Below are 17494 nucleotides of genomic sequence, written 5' to 3' on the forward strand. Positions count from 1 at the left end.
CGCCGCCCCCGCGCCCACGGCGCCCCCTGCCGAAGCGCACCCCCGATCCAGCACAGAGGTCACCGCGCAGGGGAAAGAAAGGCGCGGGATGGGGAAGGAAGCGGAAGACCTCCAGGAGAAGGGCATAGAGAGGGAGCGAGAGTAGAGCAAGCCAGAGCGCCGGAAACCTGCCGCCGCGCGGAAACAAGCCGACCTAGCCCTTCCCGGAAGAGCCCTCGTACTGGCAGGTGAGGCCACTTCCGGTATGGAGACCTGGCACTTCCGCCTCCAGGGGGAGCCGCGTGTCCTTTAAAAGGACACGAGCCCGCCGGCTCCGGCGCATGCGCGGTGCGCGCCCGCCCGTCCCTGAGGGGAGCGGGGCCCCGGCCCCGGCCCCTGTGACGGCCGGGCCTCGGTGCCTCTCCTCAGGCCTTCGCCGCTGTGCGGACGGCGTCTCGGGGCAGGAGCGGCTGTTTTAGGAACTCGAGCCCCATGCCGTGGTCAGAGTCGTCTTTAAATAGCAGCTGGTCTTTTCCTGGCGGGGCCTGGCCTTCTCTGGCCTGGCTGAGCAGCTGGGGGGGGGTGGTGGTGTGTGAAGCCCTGAAAATAAATAAGGGCTCCAGGAATATACGCTCCATTTGTCCTCTTTCTCCTTGCAGCTCTGGTAATCTAGGCCAGCCCTAACTGTGACACTTAATACCGCTTGTTTTCTCTGTGCTCCAGTGGTCTTGGAAGGAACAGCGTGTCTGTGGTGATTTATGGCTTTTGTTGTTTGGGTTTTTTTCCTCCTTCTTTTGAAATAACAGCGGTGAAAGGTGCCAACTCGATGACCCTTGGGGAGCGTAGGCCTCCACCTGTTTGAAGAGTGCCTGGTGCGCCTCATCAGTGCTGATGCTCAAAGCTGCCCAGGGGGCTGGCCCTGCCAGAGCCTCCATGATAAGAGCTGGAGTATGATACAGTCTATTCAGCCTTAAAGCGTCTAATCCTGGGGACGGAGGTCTGAGTCAGAGTGGTCCTGTGTTGGGTTACTCATTTACAGAGCTAATCCTGCAGATGGCAGACGAGGGAACTGCCCTGATGTCATGCCTAATGTCTTTTCCTTATGTATAGCCATTGTTTTGGGGGGGATTTTTTGGCCATTAAAAGGTACTTTTTGGCACTTGAATGTAATTCTTTTTTTAACTGTTACAGCCTTGAATCACAAAGCCTTTTTTAAGTGCCTTTCATAGAAAATTGTCACATCCTTCACTCTGCTGTGTTCAGGCACGTTTTACATGAGTTATTTTAATCTTATGAGTCAGCCTTGCCTGTCACTACTACCTCTTTGATTTTCCTGAGAATCCTTAAGTCATCTTTAGGAGACTGAGGCCTAGATATTGCTCTTCTAGGTCATGTAGGATCTGTGTAGAAGGCATACATACATCTCTTCTCTCCAACCCACAAAGCGATGCCTCTGAAGGAGTGGTTTTTCAGCCTGGTGCTTCACAGCCCCCTTTTGCTCAGGTTTTGATGCGTTTGAGTCTGGAGGTTGTTTATTTTCCTCTCTTTGGCAACACCCAGTGGTTAGCAAGTCCAGGACGAATGGAAGGCTGCACCTCTTTTCAGCTGGTTGCAAACAATGGCGAGTGAACTCATGCATAACAGTTGTGTCAGCAGCGGCCTTTCAAACCTTGCTTTTACTTCTCATAGATTTAGGAGTCTCTTTTCCCTTTGGTTACCTCTGCTTTCCATATAACAAGGACCCTAAGTGCAACAAAAAGAGAGATCTGAGTCTGAATTTTGCTCCCTGTAACAGTGGTTAGATGATGTGTGAGAAAAACCTTTCTCCTGTCTCTTGATTTATTTTTACCGACAGCTGCAATCCCAAACTAGGTTTGGATGGAGTGAGACGCTCCATGTTGTAATTAATACCGCTCCAGAATGAAAGTACTGGAACTATAATTAGCTCGTAGCCAGTTGCAGAGGAAAGTGATTACACGCAAGCCGGAGGCCTGGTAGTTGGCATGCTGGCGAAAGGGACGCTTGTGCTGTCAGAGGTGTGCGGGATCCCAGGTGTGGCAGGCCCTGCAGCAGGCTGTCCCGCAGAGGGCAGCAGCAGGCAGGAGAGCCCTGCCTGATCAGCCTGGGCTTAGCAAATGCGCTTGCTGCCTGTACAGTCGAGGTGAATCGCAAAACAGGCGAAGTCCCCCTAGGTCAGGAAGGGAAGGCGGCCTTGCAGGAGTGGCTGAGTCGCCTGGGAGAGGGGTTTTCCACCCACCAGGTCGTCTTCAGCCAGCCAGAACTGCCTCATCACCCTCGCTCTGTCCCAACGTTTGTTTGGTTTCTCTGCCTTGTGTGTTTATGCGAACCCTGCAATGTTTTTCAGATGCGCTTGTGTGTGGCAGCGAGAGCTTTTGTGCACTTCCTGCTGGGTTGTCGGCTCTGGCCCGTGACGTGAGGTTCCCTTTCCCCTGTCACATTCCTCTTTCCTTGGCAAGGCGTTCTGCTGGAGACCTTCACTTTCCTGAAGCTCGGTACTGCGGTCTTTTGTTCCCTTTTCTTGTTTTCCTGCTCTGGCTGACTGCAGCAGCCAGTTCCTGGGTTTTTGGCTCAGTTTTACCTCTGCTACTTTCTCTTAGAACAGGGCTGGCAGCACCTCTCCTTACATCACCTTGGATCACGCACCTCTTACGCAATCCTCTGGATTTGCAGCCCTCTATTCCCTGACCTTGGCTAATCTCCTTCCTTTTGCAATACTTCTAAGCACCTTTCCCAGCGGAGGGTTGCAATTAGAGACGTAAGTATATAGTTGCATACTTCTCTAGAGGGAGAGCAGGTTTGAGCTCCTTTAATCTAATAGGAAATGTCTTCTTCCCTTTCATATGCAGCACTTTCTTGTGGTATGCAGTCATCCACCAGGATTGCTCCCTTCCATTTCTTTCAGCATTTCCCTTTTCACTGTAGGAAGACCTATCCCCGGTGATCAAAGGCATCTTTCTACAACTACAGGAGCAGAATGAGGAAACAGGATGCTGGATAAGGGAATAGAAAACCTGCTGGTTAGATCTCTGCAATTAAACATGTCTCGGAGCAAGACTCAAGGAAATGCAGATCTATGCTCGCTGCCTCAGTTTCCCTGGTCGTTAGCATGGGGATAATTGCAGTTGCTTCCTTTGGGGAATTGCCTTGACCTCTGTACACTAAATTTCTTTTCCACAGTGGTTCTGTCATTAGAACAACTGGCTCAGCGAGACGAGCAAGCCAGAGAAGCAAATACCAGAGTTAGAGGTGAGCTGTGCAGCTTGCTGCTTCCTTGTGTTCGAGCCCTCCTTCCAGACTGGGCAACTCAGGGAGTGTCTTGATCCCTCGACCGTGTGGGCGGCAGTGCCCCCCTGGCCAGTGTAGGGAGTGGCAGTGCCTCGTTAGCCTCTGGGGAAGGCTCAGCTGGATTTGCTGTTGCCAATAGCGTCTTCCCAAGAGAGGCCAGGGCAGTCAGGGGATGCTCTGAGAACATGGGAATGCTCTTGCTGATGAGGAACAGTATCAGTAGCAGGCAAAGATGAAAGAAAACCGACAGGACAGAAGCCCTAGTCATAGCCATGGCTTGGGGGCTGATAGGTTACGTATCTGGGTAAGCCAAAAACAGAACAGGGAGAGGAAGACCTGCCAGGTTGGAGAGTGCTGCTTAAATTTATGGGGCTGAAGTGAGCATCAAAGGCCCCGAGCCCGCAAGAGGGAGCCTAGATGAAGTCATTCGCCGCACCACTGGTGAGATCAGCTCCAGACTGGAACCAATACAGTGCACTCGGGATTCAGGTGTTGAGAGAGGTGCTTGAAAAGGTGAACAGATTCACCCATTCTCGCTCTAGCCCTGACTTGCTGTGTTATCGATAGCAGATGGAAGGGGCGTCATTAGAAAGCGCAAGTATTGGGGAAAAAAATTGTTTAAGAGCCTGGGTTTTGCTGAGATACAGTTTGGCTCTAAAGAACAGCAGGAGGGAGAAGGAGAAAAATCCTATTGCAAAGGCATTTTTCATGGGCATCCAAGCATGATCTGAGCTGAGATCAGCCACAAAACTAGGCATCCTGGAGCAAATCAGGGAGCCCAACTGCAGCAAATCCCCAAGCCTGGATGATGAATACATCCCTGCATTGCGGCGACAACGAAGTGTGACTTAGCGAAGCGTTTGCCGGGGATGTTTAGTGTAGCAGCCACCCGGGGAGCTCAGACACAGCCGTGTGCAGCCTCTCGTTTACAACACAGCACAGGGAGGAGGCATTCCTGCTGCGGGGTGCCCCGGCACTGAATGCACGTGCTCTCGGCTGTGCAGCTGGCTCAGGTTTGGCAGCTGGTGAGCTTGAATAGATGGTTTTTGGCCCTGGTTTGAAAATCCCCCATTGCCAGCGATCCTGCTTTGGCTGCAGCTGCCTCAGGTTCCCTAGGAAACTTCAGCGCTGGCTTAAGTCTGGACTGTGAAACAGCAGGAGGAGGCAGTCCGGCGGCTCTCTCCCTCCAGCCTGGCTGCTCGGCCTCTGCTGCTTGGCACCGCAGCCAGCTTCAGCCCCGCTTTTGACGGTGGCAAGGAGCAGCAGGGCGGAGTGAACCCAGTGCCAGGGCATAGCAGACATGGGGTTAGGAATAAAAAAGAAAATGCAACTCAGGAGGAGGGGGAAGATGGAGAGTCTGTGTACGCAGATTTCCCAAGGGCGGACCTGGCCTTTTGTAGGCTCCTTTCCGGTCCCTCTGGCTTTGTCTGTCTTAGTAAATGCAACAGGAGCAGGGCCAGGCCTGAGTGCTGCCTTGGGATGATGGCTCACGCCGTGCGGTTGTTAGCACCCTCCCTGGCGTGGTTTTGGGCTGCACCAGCTAGCAGTGCCGCAGTGCCCAGGCCTGGCTGTGGGACAGGGTGGACTGGGGACTGTTCCCGACAGAGCCTTGGTGTCACCGAGTGTTTAACCCCACGGATGGGAGCTGTGCCCTGCTCCTTGCTTTTGGGGCCAAGAGCGAAACGGCTACACCCTGTAAGCCCAGGTCTCTCTGAAGGCAGGCTTTTGAAGTGCAGTCCCCTGCAGCCTGCATATTTACCACCTAATTTTCCACTTTTTCCCTCTCTGAAGGTGGGAAATGTTACGCAACAGGTTGTAGGTGAGCGTGTGGGGTGGGAGTGTGCGCGCCAGACTGAAACTGGGAAACGTTCTGTCTGCTGGGCACGGCTGAACATAGGGTTGTGACTCAGTGTCCTACACCCTGTGCTATGGATCACTGGTTGCATTTGACCTTCTGCCTTGTGGAGTGGGAGAGATGCGATGACGAAATGTTGCCTGAGCGCATGAGGTCATGTGGGTGTGGGGGCCAGCTCCTGGATGCAGGGATCAGAGAGGCCTGGGTGCACAGACATGTTGAATTTGCCCCTCTGGCTCTCCTGCCTCGGGCAGGCAGAATGAGGAGCCTGTCTTGTTGCTCACGGAGCACACAATTCTGCAAGGGCTTCCCATGCATGCACAACTCTGTCCTGCTTCCGCCGCCACCTCAGACTACATCAGGTTTGGGAACTCGGGGAGCAGAACGGGGCAGAGCTCGTGTATCCCCCATTTAATGTGCTGCTGACAGACAAGTCCCCCAGCCAGGAGAAGGATCAGGTGCACACCTCTGGGCACATCCAAACGGTCTCTGCCTGGAGGGGCTGCATTCAAGTGGCACGCTGCTGTTCCCCTCAGCCCAGCTGGCATTTCGAAGGCAGTGTCCACATTCTGGGTCTCACCACAACCACGTTGCACCTTTGCTGTCCCCAATTTGCAGCCCAAGTCCCCCCTCTCTGTGCAGAAGGAGGAGATGCTCCCAGCAGAGGCTGCTCGTCTTTCCACCTCCCTCCTCGCTCAGCGTAGCTTTCCATCTTGACTAGCTCGCCTCCCCGTAGCGGTGCTCTGGCTGAATTTTGGGAGGAGGATGCATGCTGGGAGTTGATGGGGTTCAAAGCAATGGTGTCACAGTGTGGCTTAAGAGTGGGCTATGAGACCGCTTCCCTCCAGCTGTCCTCAAGCTGCCGTGCTGCTCCTGCAGTGGGCCAGCTGCTTGCTGGTGCCCGGAGCAGGCACTAAGCACTCTTCAGCTCATCCTGAGCTGGGTCCCTGGGGAGCTGCGTCTCTGCCGGAGCTGTTCAGGAAAGATTCCTACCCCTTTCTTAATGAGACCTAGTGAGTAATAGAGATGTTCCTCAGGGATGGTGTTGTAAGGAGTGCTACGTGCATGTTCAGGACCAGAGAGCAGGTCTCCACTAGCTTTTCCCTGCTGTTGTGCAGCAGATGTTGATGCGTGTCCCATCTTGACAGAAGATACAAGCTATCGGCGTGCGGATAGGAACTTGCCTGGCAGTTGCAGCCATCGGTCCTCCTCGCATTGTCCTTATCAGATCTCCTGGCTTGGCAAGTCTGTTTGTTGTGCGGTGAATGGCAACGTGTTTGGGGCTATTCAGCCTGGGATATGATAAAGATTTTTCTCGTGTGAGTCGTGTTCAAAGCATTTAGTTTGTAATACCCTTTTCCCCTCTCGGGAGCAAGCCTTTTCCATGTAGGAATCTGAATGCAGTTAAAGCCTGGTGTCTGCTTTGCTGCTGGGGGACTGTAGGGGGGAGCAGTGCGAAGAAACCTGGGGGCAGCCAGAGAGACACAGCCAGGTTCTGGCCCAGGTGTGTTGCCAGTGGTGGGGAAAATAAGGACAGCAGGAAGAGGCACAAACTGGAGGGAAGGGAATGAGAGCCAGAGAGGACAAACAGCCTAGCACAACTGCTGGGAATGCAAAATAAACATCCACTGTGGTCAAGTGAGGGCTTATGTACTACTGGCTACGTGGGATGGGTCAGAAACAGGAGTAGAGGCTCACAAGAGCAGTCCAGAGGAGGGACAGGATGCCCATATGGGACTGGTCGGCAAAACAGGGTGTCCTCAAATGCACGGGGTGTCCCTTAGCGCCCAGTATAGTGCTGGGAAAGGGAGATGAGGTGTCCCAGCAGCGCAAAGCAGCTGCTGCCCTACTCCCTGCAGTACTGTGTGGAGATGAAACATCTCTGGGCAGTGCCATGACCCAGAAGGCTCAGGTGCTGGTTTTGAAAGCTCCTTCACCCCGGTGGCAAGTCTAAGCAAGGCTATGGCTGTAGTTCCTCACTGGGAAGCAGGGAAAAAGTAATTTAGCACTCCTTGTGCCAGTGAGCATTGGGATCTCCTCTGCACTTTGGTTGACCTTGGAGCTCCTGCAGCAGGTCAGGCTCAGCTCTCTTCCCTGTGGCTCACTCTGAAGGTCCATGGGTTCATGTATTTCTGGTGCCTTTCCCTCTGGAAGGGGAGAGGAGAGGAACAGGGAGAGTCAGTTGTGTGGGCCTCGTCTTTTCTTAGGTCTCCTTCAGATGCCTGCAGTTCTCTCTTTAGATGTCCATTTCCTACACCAAGTCAGTCATTTCGGGATTTGGATTCCCTTTTTTTGGCAGCTTTTCTTTCCCATTTCCATCTGGTTTGGTTTTCACCGTTTCATTTTGCAGGGCCATCAAAGGGAGTTTATTCAAGCTGATTTTGGAGCAACAGATAGTTTTGACTTGACAACCCCTTCCTCTTCAGACCTCAGCCATGGCCTTAGATCCAGGGTGGGTCGCCCCTTCAGACCCTCTCAAAGCTGATGGGTGGTAAGGTGGCTTGCTGCTTCCCTGCGGGGATGAGGGATACTTGGCTTTAGTGACATGAGCATGGGAGAACAGACCTTTTTTTTTTGCTTCCCTTCTTTCCAGCCCATGAGCTGTTAATTCTTGTGGCTTTTCAAAACTTGCTATTTCTCCCTTAGCATTTCTTTCTCTTTCTTTTTTTTTTTCCAGTGGATGAGCCACCCTTGGCATTGCGCCCTGTGCGTGTGACTCAGACCGATTCTGCTTGTCTGAAGGATTCCTGCAAGTCCTCAGAGTTGTCCAACCCGCCTGGGCTCAGTGCTGGAGCCCGTGAGAAACACTCAAAGTGAGTCGTGCAGTGCCAGCAGCCTTGTTCTCCCTGTGCGGCATGGACCACTGCGCCTGGGGACTCGGCAGTCGCTCTCGCTGCATGCCTTTGCTGTCCTGTGGGGTTGAATCTGGGATGGCTGCTCGGAGCTCAATGGAGGGAGGTCCCCATGGACCTTTTGTGTATGGTGCAATGCTGCATTTCGTTTGTGCTTATTCGAGTTCCAGCCAGCTGGCCTCATACTGTCTTTGTTGTGGGAAATGATCCCCTTGAAGTCAGTGGAGTTGGGCTTGGGGCATCTCGGAAGTCCCCTGGCTTCCACTGTTGGAAGGTGTCCGTTCATTTTGAATGCCTCTGGTTTTCAGACTTAATTGGACCCACCCAAGGGCTGATTTTTTTCAGAGGCACAGAATGCCTCAGTACCTCCTGTAGATAGTAGATGGTGTGGTGAGAGATCAGCATCTCTGATACTCAAGCTGCATTAGCCAAGGGAGCCCAGCTTCCTTTTAGCTTCTAGGACAGGTTTGCAATGCTAGATTATTTATTTATTTATTTATTAAATCTGTCCATGGGAGCTTTAAGATGAGAATCTAAACAAGAGGAGGTTTTTTTGGATGTGAACTTGGTTATCTGTGCTTCAATTTCCCCATGTGCAAGATGAGGGGGCTGCCATTTTCCTTACTCAATGGTAAGATAAAGATGTTGGAGATCTTAATCTTTTGGTGTAAGATGCCAGTGGAGCATAGGACCTCATGAAGCTGATCCTTTGTGGAGAGCTCTTTGGAAGATCCTTTTCACATTAAGCTAATAATGTCTCATCCAGCAAGTCTGGGTAAAGCTGGGAGATCCCAAAAGTCCAGGCGAGGGGGAAGCCATGAGCCTTCTATGCATCTTCTCTTTGCCAGTAGGGAAGCTTTCAACACAAGCGCATTTTTATCTGCAGGCATGTTTTTGAAAGCCTTTCCCACAACCCACATTCCTGGCATGCCCCCATGAGGGAAAGAATTACAGAAATGAAGGCTGGAAACGGAACTGGGTGGCATGTAATCAGTCCTCTGACCTCCCTTCCCCACCCTCTGCCGGTTTGGTTTGTTCTCCTGCCCCTCAGGCAAGCTGAGGACCCGTAAGATGTGACTCATCTGGCTGCTTGGGTTAATGAAATGGCCCTGATGCCTTGAGCTGGCTCCCATGCACATGAACTACCTTTCTCCCCTCTCTGTGCACAACTCGTAGCATACAAAAGTGTTGCCACAGACTTCAGAGCTGCCGGAGAGAGATATCCCCTGCAAAGCTATAAGGACATAACTTGGCCCTGGGGATGGAAACCATCCATCAGAGTGCATTTGAGCTCCCCATGGAGATGGGAGATGCCAGTCACTGTGTCACCACCGCCTTTCTGGTAGAGTAGGGGGAGAGATGGAGTCTGAGGCTACCCCCCTCCCCTGTGCTCTTGATCTGCTCCACTGCTTGGTGCAGTTTCCCTCCACTGCTGCCCCTAGCCCTGAAGAAAGGTGGGATTTTTCCACATTTTAGCTCTTTGGCTAGCTTTGTCCTTCCTGCTCCTTATTCCCCACATCCTAAGGAAGAGAAATTGCACCCTACAGATGAAGCAGGGTGATGCTGGTGGAGAGCCCACTGGACGCTGATGGCCTCTAATCCCTTGCCCCCAGGTTCAGAGCATGGATGCTCCTTTGATGCTTCCCACAGGGGCTCTGGATGACACACTGTCAGGGAGCTGGGGCATGAGGGGTAGCAGGAGATTCACCTCCAGTCCTTTGCTCCTTCCCATTTTAGTTGATCCGAATGTGGAGACTTCAATGCCTTCCCTTAGAGGAGCTGTCCCACTCTGGTTAACCTTTTAGGCAGGAGGTTAGTGCTCATGGGCACCAGTTTCCTTGTGCTCATCATTGCCTTGGCTTCTCCTGCATCTCCTGGACAACCCTCTCCTGTACACGCCCTCTAGATCCACAGACCTGCTTATCCAGTCTCCTGCTTACCTCAGTGTCTGGCTGAGGTAAGTACGTTTTGTTCTCTTGGTCCTCCTCCGTTAGGAAGCTGGCTGGCTTTCAGAGCTTAGGGGTTGGTTGGGTGAAGGTTGCAGCACTATCTGCTGAGAGGCAAACCAGCACCTCTTGACTAAAGGGGAAACTGGTCCCATCAAACCTATCTGGGAATTTTTGTGACTGGCAGGAGGAGGACTGAGCAGCTCCATCAGGAGGTGATGGAAGCCTCTTCTTGGTCCTGTCCTGAGCCCTGGCCTCTGAAAATCCAGAGCTCAGCTTATTGAAATCCACCCCACAGCCCTCTAAGGCAGGGAGCATTCCCCGCTAGGCTTCATAAAAGGGGGAAACTGGGTCAGAAACGTGGCTTAATCGCAACTGCCAGGAGGAACCGCAACCAGGGCCCACATAAGGTCAGAGAACACGGTTTAAATCAGGTCACCGCTCAATATTTATTGTGTGGAGTTTTTCTTTTTTCTTTACTCCCGCACTGAAATCCTTCCCCAGAGGCTATTCAAGGAAATAAATAGCCAGTGGAAAGGGACAATAGCTTGCTGTGGAGTACAAATTATATGAAGCAGTAGGAAATAATAGCAGAGTGAGCAGCTGCTACTCCGAGAAAGAATGCACGGTTGCTCTCTCCAGCTCCCTTTGCCTTGAGCAGACACTGATGCCTGGTCTGCAGCACAGGCTCCCTGGTGCCTTGAGTGCAAAATGGGACAGGTGCCTTTTCCCCTGCCAGTATCCTCTTCTGGTGCCACTAATTAGCACCAAGCTGAAACCACAGCCTTTCATTAGGGTGCTAAGGGGATCTCTTGCCTCTTCTCACAGGAGGGCTTGGTTTGAGGTGTTCCTGCAGCTGGCATGGCCACCTTGCCTTCCCTTCTCTCTGTCTTCCCTTCTGGGCTGAGCATCATGTCTGGTGAAGACCCATGTCACTCCTGCGAAGGACTATTCATAGCTTGTGTCATCTAAAGAGGACGCGTTGGCTGCCCTGTCCTCTGAGCCCCTTGAAGCCCTTCCTCAGAGCACTGTTGGGAGGGATGGTGGGGACAATTTGGGTGTGCTGGTGTGGATTTTGGGGGCTTCCCCCTGCCACAGAAGGCCCTGAGAAACCTCTCACAGCTAGCACAGTTGGGCTACCTTGGCTGGGAAGTGGGGAAGTCTGTGGTTTTCCTCAGGGCTTCACACCTAGCTGCCTTACCTCCTGCCTGAGTAAGAAAAGAAAATAAATACTGCTGCCAGCAATGATGCTGCCGAGGATATTGGCAGCCTGCTGGGGAGGGTGGCATTCAGTCTGTTCTCAGCAGCTGTGTGGGTGCCCTGTGGTAGCGGTGGTGGCTCCAGGCTATGGTACATGAGGTCCTGCTATCTGGAGCCACCCTGAGGGTCCTGAGATCCCATGGATGCTCCTGGTGGCCTGAGATCTCCCCAGGACTAGCAGGAAGGCTGGAAAGGACTCTTAACCCCAAAACCTACCTTATGCAGGGATCTCTGCAAATGGAGCTGCCACATTTCACGAGGCCCTCGTACCAGTGACTGCTTGTGAGGTCTCTGCTGTCCCAAGGCACCCTCTGGGAATGCAGCAAAGCCTCCTCTGGTGCCAGCAGTGTGAACATGGGCGTTCCACACCAGTACAGACCAAGTGCCTTCCAGCCAGGATGAACATCTATACGGGGCCCTGGAGAGGCACTCCTAGGCAGGTACCCTATTACGGGATCATCTCTCTGGGAGTGAAGGGTTCCTAGATCCCTTGCACAGGTGGCTGCCAGGTTCCACGACCATTGCTTATATTTTCCTTGCTGCACAGACCCTCCACCTCCTTTGCAGATGCCCTTTAGCCGGATTTCCTCTTTCTTTGGGATTTACGTTTGCATCATATCACCATTTCCCCAGGCTTTCTGCTTTGCAGTGTCTGCAGGAAAGTATCAACCTGCCCCCTTCACCCTCCTTTCATCACCCCAATCGCCACCTCCAATTGCACTGGAGAATTTCGGCTCTTCTGGGGTCCCTAGAGTCTCAGCCCCTTCCTATGTGGGGAGCTCGTACCCCTGCATCAGAGAGGCCATCTGCACAGGGCTGGTGTCTGCAGAGCTGAGCCTCTGCATGGTCAGACAAAGGAAGTCGCCAGCGCTGGCAGAGTTGCTGCCTGGTTTCCCACTATTGTTCCCAGTGGCAAATAAAAGGGGGGTGAACGCCCCTGCTGAGCATTGTAGGAGGGGGGTTAATGTTATCTCGATAAAATCTCATGGCCCCTCTCTGAGCAGCTCGTTCCTCTTTCCTGCCAGTCTCCCTCCCTGCATGTTCTCACATCCGTGATACTTGCAGCTCTGCACATAACTCTCTGCGCGGGTACTTTTCCCCATCCCTCAGACACATGCTTCTCTCCCTCCTGGGTAGCCTCATGGTCTGCCAGTGGGATCAGTGGATAATCCCAGTGAGAGCGATGTTTCTGTCTGGTCAGTGTGGGAAGTGGGAGGAAGGCTCCTTCTATGTTGCTGGCCTGGGACCTGGGTCTTGTCTCTGCCACAACATTACTGTATCACCTTGGCCAGCCACGCAGGACAGGATTTTTCTGACTGAATTTAGGGTTTGTCTTGGGATGTAATCTTTTGAGCCCTAGAAGTGTTTGTTTCTCCCCGCTGGCTTAAAGTGAGTTCAGATAACTAACCCTGATGGTGGCTATGCGAACAGTGTCTTTTTGTGTCGGGGACTGCCCGTGTCCCTGCAAAGGGACAACGTGAGTTGCTGGAAAGAGAAATCTGTCATAGCCAGTGGGATGCTCTGATATTTTGAGAGGGGGACTCTGGGCTCTGTGTTCTCCCTGGGATGGCTGTGGGGGAAGCAGGGTGATGTGAAGGTGTGTGCGGGTGGGAAACAGCAGCACAATGGGAAACAGACCCAATGCCAGAAACCACCATCCCCAGCACCTGCTCCTGCTGGCGCCATGCTCAGCCCAGGGAGTTTCCACCAACAGGTTCAGTGACCTCAAGAGCAAACAAATTTCCCAAGCCTGCTGGGCTTTATGACCCCCTGCTAACAGGAAGCACCTCTGGAGAAGGAGTGCTTATCAGCGCTTACCTCTGCTTGCTTCAGGAGGTTTTGGGGAAGGGCAGAAGCTGTCTCCCAGCTGGCTGTGCAGCAGCAGGATGACTGTATTCAGCTGTTCTCTGCAGGGCTTGGGAGGGGGGCTGAGGGACTGCTGGTCTCCTGAGCCTTGGCCTCCTCCTCCCTCTCACTTTCCTGCTGAATCCTGGAGTCTGGCAAAACACCACCAATTTGTTCAGCCAAATCTGGGACGCTGTCTACTGACTTGTAGCTCTTACCTGGGAAGAATACAGCAGGGGTGATGCTCCCCTGTGAGGACAACATTCCCATGTCTCGGAGTTAGGGAGGATGGGACTATTGAACCTGATGTGCATGGCTCCTCAAGCTAAAAGGTTTGGGTCTCGATGGAGCTTGGATGGGAGGTTGCAGAGAGCTCCCACATATTGCTAGTGCAACCCAGGCAGCTGGGCCTGAATCGAGAGCCATGAGAAAGGAAGGAGCTGGGATGCCACTCATGTCACTCCTGCAATGGACTGTTCACTGCTCATGTAATCTGAAGGGTTTGTGTTGGCTGCCCTCTCCTCTGACCCCTTGGAGCCCTTCCTCAGAGCACCGTGGGGAGGGATGTGGGGACCACTATGGTGTGCTGGTGTGGATTTTGAAGCTACCCCCTGCCACAAAAGGAAGGAACTGGGATGCTTCTTTTGGCTGAGCTGTTACATGCAGAAAAGAAGTGAACATAGAAGTGAACATGGAGGTCAGACCTCTATGACCAGCTGGGAAGACGCTTGTCCTATGTGGTTGGAGTAGCTGTGTGTCTGTGTGTCTGGAGTAGCACCCCTAGGGGCTGTGTGTGGTGGTCCCTCCAGTGAGAGCCCACCGAGGAGGCTGGGAATTGGTTAAATCTCCTGAAGTCCCTAATTAGAGGAAGTATACATAGGGAAGCTATTTCTTTGGATCAGTCTCCTGACGGTTGGTGGGGCCTTGCAGAGGCAGGGGTGCTGTTAATGTGTAAGCCACAAGGAAGTCTAGGGATGTAAAGTCCGTGCGAAATGTTTCTGGGCTAAATTGCTGGTGGCTCCCTGCCTGGTTACTCTGCTCTCTGAGAAAGATGGCTGTAAGGGCTGCTACTCCTGTCCTCTGTCACCCAGGGTCCCCAGCTCAGCAAGGCTGAGTGAGGGACCGGCAAGCCACAGCCACCTCTGCTCTCACCACTTGCGTTTCTTGGGCTGCAGGCAATGCTGCCCACCAAACCCTTGGTTGTGCCTCTCTGCTTTAATCCTCTTTGTATCTCTGCTGTGGTGCTCTCCTTTCCTTCTGCTGAGGACAAGCCTGTTTTCATCTCCTCTCTCTCTGATGTCTTTTCTCACTTGCTGGCTTCACTCAGCCCGCTCTTCCCTTACTGAGTGAGAAGCCCATGCAAGACTTCCAGCACAGAGGGGTTTTGGCCATGAGAGGAACACCAGCTGAGAGCAGTAGATGTTCTCCTGGCTGGGGCACCTTCTCCAAGGAGCACCCTCTCATTTGCGGTGGCAGGGGAGGAATGGCTGAAGGAGCCCCACTGACTATTTTTCTCTCTGCCTTAGGAAAAATTTGAAATCTTCAACCTGGATATGAAGACTGGGAACATCCTGAAGGTCAAAGGCAAGATATCCGATGATGCTGACAGGTAAGTACAAGGAAACCACCTCGAATTGCCAGGACTGAAGGTGGGCTGCAGAGGGAGGTGGTTTTCCAAGGACACCAGGTACAAAAAGTGTGAGCATAGCTCAGTGTTAGGGGAGTCCCTATGCCACCACCATGCAAACTCCCCCGTTTCCTGAGCAGAATGAGGAAACAGGAGGCATTAAGCACCTGCAACACTGGTGGAGGAATTGGGTGCAGAGCTGTGTGTTGGATCTCAGGTCTTCCAAGACCCTGTCCTTGCCTGTGCGGCTGACCTTCCTACTGTTCACCCACAGCTTCAGCATCAATCTTGGCTGCAGCTCCTCAGATCTGGCATTTCACTTCAATCCCCGCTTCAATGAGTCTGTCATCGTCTGCAACTCGAAGTGCTCCAAAGCCTGGCAGACAGAGCATCGTGATAACCACTTCTGTTTCTCCAGGGGCTCCACTGTCAAGGTGAGGGGTCTGTGCTGGCATGGGGTTGTAGGAGGTGTGTGTGTGGGGAAGCCCCTTGTTAGCAGATTCCCATACCCTAGTCCTCCCAGTCCCATCCAATGCCTCCTGCTCTGTCCTGACAGCCCCTCATCCTCATCCTCTGGGTTTTTGGTCCTGACTGCCATTTCCACTCCTCCTCCAAAACCCCAGCGCTTCCTCTGGGAACTTTGCGTGAGCCTTGTCTGTCTCAGGCTTTGTAAGTGCTTCCTGTGCCCCATACCTGCCCAGCAGGTGAGTGCACCAGGGGCACGTATGAAGGTGAAGGGGGGCTCCAAGAAGCTGGATTTTGCTGCTCTCTACCTTATTTCTCTCCCTAATTCCATCCTATGCAAACACGGGCTTTAAGGCAACCCAGAATTTGGAGCAATGTCCAAAAACCTCTCCCTCAGCTCTTCTGTCCTCACTACTCCTGGATCCACACTGCCAATCTATCCTCCCTCTCCTCCTGCCGGGGATGCTGTCCTAGTTGCTGTCTCACCCCATCTGATGTCCCAAGACATCACATGCTGGGCTGCATTTAGGAGCAGTCCTGTTCCTATTGCTGTGGAGAGGAAGCTTGTTTCCCCAGTCATGGCTGACTCTTGGAGAAGGAGTGGCTAGATGATGGCTTTGGGGAATGATCCCTTTAATTTGCAATAATCAGCAATGGATTCTTGTCCTGTCTGCTTGTGCGTGTTTATCAGCGAAGCTCCTTTTTCTAGGTCCCGGTGAGGGCGTTGGTGTGCCAGGTTTATTCTGCCCTGTTCAGGGCAGAGCTAAGCCACGTGGCGTATAAAGATACACTTGGGTTTAATTGCTCTGAGTTTACAATCTGAGTAGCTGAGACAGCCCCAGGAGAGATCCTCTCCCCAGGTCATAGTCTAGATGCCAGCTCAGACCCTTGAGCTGGTATCTAGGGTCAATATCAGCTGCTCATTTCCTGCATCATCCTGAGCTCAACGCCCAGCACCTTGCTTAAGGCTGTAAGAACCAGGTCTGACCCTCACGTGTAAGTCAGGCCTTTTGCCTGGATGATTACCTCCTAATATCCTCCTTGTCCCCAATTCCTGCCCTTCCTCCCCTCTCTTCTCCCAGATCATCATTGAAATGCTGGCAGACAAATTCCTAGTGAAACTACCAGATAGGCATGAAGTGGAATTCCCCAACCGGCACAGCTACAACAAGATCAGCTACATGAGCGTCAAGGGAGGCTTCAGGGTCACCTCCTTCAAGCTGGAGTGATGGGCGCTGCTTCCTAGCTCTAATAAAAACCCAAGCAGTGGGAGAGTGCTTGCTCCAGCTGCTTTGGCTTCTGTGAGATCTCTGGCTCTGTGGCTCTGTGCGAGACACCGACAAAGTCCAAGGTTTTTCCACCAACAGGAAAGGAGCCCCTGTTGGATGGAAATAGCTCCCAGATAACGCCAGGTGCTTTCCCAGGTCAGACCAGGATGTGGGGTTGAACTGATAGTAGGTAGGGCAAAGCAGACTGTAGGTGGGGTTCAGGAGGAGGGAGGACACTGTGATTGCTCCGGGAATGATTGTGTAATCTCTTCACAATGCACCATTTCTTCCTGCACCCGAATTTTTGGGAGGGAGGGAGGGAATAAAGGGAAGAAAAGCGTTGACATGAGTGATGTGGCATTCGATGTGGCATTTCGTGCCACAAAAGCACATAATTAAATGTTAGGTTTGGGAACCTCAGGGCATGGGTTTGATGGGTTCCTCTTGGCTGCTGTCGCAGCCAGCAGGCAGGAGGAAGGGGTGGCTTGTCCTCCTGCAGGAGCGGTACCACACGAAGCGGTGGCACGGGGAGGGCAGCACATGTGTGCCCCTGAGCCAGCATTCCTGCCATCGATAAGGAGTTGTCTCCTCTGACTTTCTCCCTTATCTCACCTCACTTATCTGCTGGCACATTCCAGCTGGGTTACCCATTACTCTGACATTTCCACACCGAACTCTGCTCAACGAAAGTGGGGCGGGGGAAGGCAGTGGGGAGGGAGGATGGGGTTTGGGCTGGGTTACGTGGCTTAGCACCTACTGGTCTGTGTCCTTTGCATGGGACTACAGGCAATTAGTGCTGATTATCAGATGCTGCTGCTCTAATTAAAAAGTATCTCACCAGCCTCAAGTGAGACCGATGTGTGACAGCAAACATCGGGGCACTTTAGGCTGGGTGGGAGGAGAGCAGAGTAGAAGAGCATCTTATGGAGAGCCTGGTCTAAGGCAAGGTGGCAGCCCCTCCCCTCCCTCTCCACTTCCTCACTGCCCAACCCATGGGACTTGCTGCTGCCTGAGAGCACAGGCAGAAGATGTCTGATGGGCTGGGAGGGCTGTAGCCAGCTTTGGGAAGGGTACTGATCTGCTTCAGGCTG

The 17494-nt window shown here is 52.9% G+C and overlaps 1 protein-coding gene across 3 annotated transcripts; it reads left to right on the top strand.

Annotated features, from left to right (window-relative positions):
• Window positions 1–16698, top strand: LGALS2 (galectin 2). 3 transcript variants are annotated; one of them, XM_075501123.1, is made up of 5 exons: window positions 304–479; window positions 7818–7953; window positions 14570–14652; window positions 14945–15104; window positions 16218–16698. In XM_075501123.1, the coding sequence occupies exons 3-5, from the start codon at window positions 14597–14599 to the stop codon at window positions 16362–16364; spliced, it is 363 nt and encodes a 120-aa protein (XP_075357238.1). In that variant the 5' UTR covers window positions 304–479; window positions 7818–7953; window positions 14570–14596; the 3' UTR covers window positions 16365–16698. The 3 variants fall into 3 exon arrangements, with proteins under 3 accessions (XP_075357233.1, XP_075357238.1, XP_075357224.1); XM_075501118.1 differs by lacking the exons at window positions 304–479; window positions 7818–7953 and adding an exon at window positions 1–227 and having other exon boundaries at window positions 16218–16697; XM_075501109.1 differs by lacking the exon at window positions 7818–7953 and having other exon boundaries at window positions 306–479; window positions 16218–16696.
• Window positions 16699–17494: the final 796 nt, after the last annotated feature.

The sequence above is a fragment of the Mycteria americana genome, chromosome 1 (genome assembly GCF_035582795.1).
Source record: "Mycteria americana isolate JAX WOST 10 ecotype Jacksonville Zoo and Gardens chromosome 1, USCA_MyAme_1.0, whole genome shotgun sequence".
NCBI lineage: Eukaryota > Metazoa > Chordata > Aves > Ciconiiformes > Ciconiidae > Mycteria > Mycteria americana.

Excerpts from the sequence above, each read along its gene's own strand:
- LGALS2 (XM_075501118.1), top strand. The coding sequence starts at position 14,597 with ATGAAGACTGGGAACATCCTGAAGGTCAAAGGCAAGATATCCGATGAT. Across the intron at positions 14,653-14,944 it reads ATATCCGATGATGCTGACAG|CTTCAGCATCAATCTTGGCT; the intron begins GTAAGTACAAGG and ends GTTCACCCACAG. Across the intron at positions 15,105-16,217 it reads CCAGGGGCTCCACTGTCAAG|ATCATCATTGAAATGCTGGC; the intron begins GTGAGGGGTCTG and ends CTCTTCTCCCAG.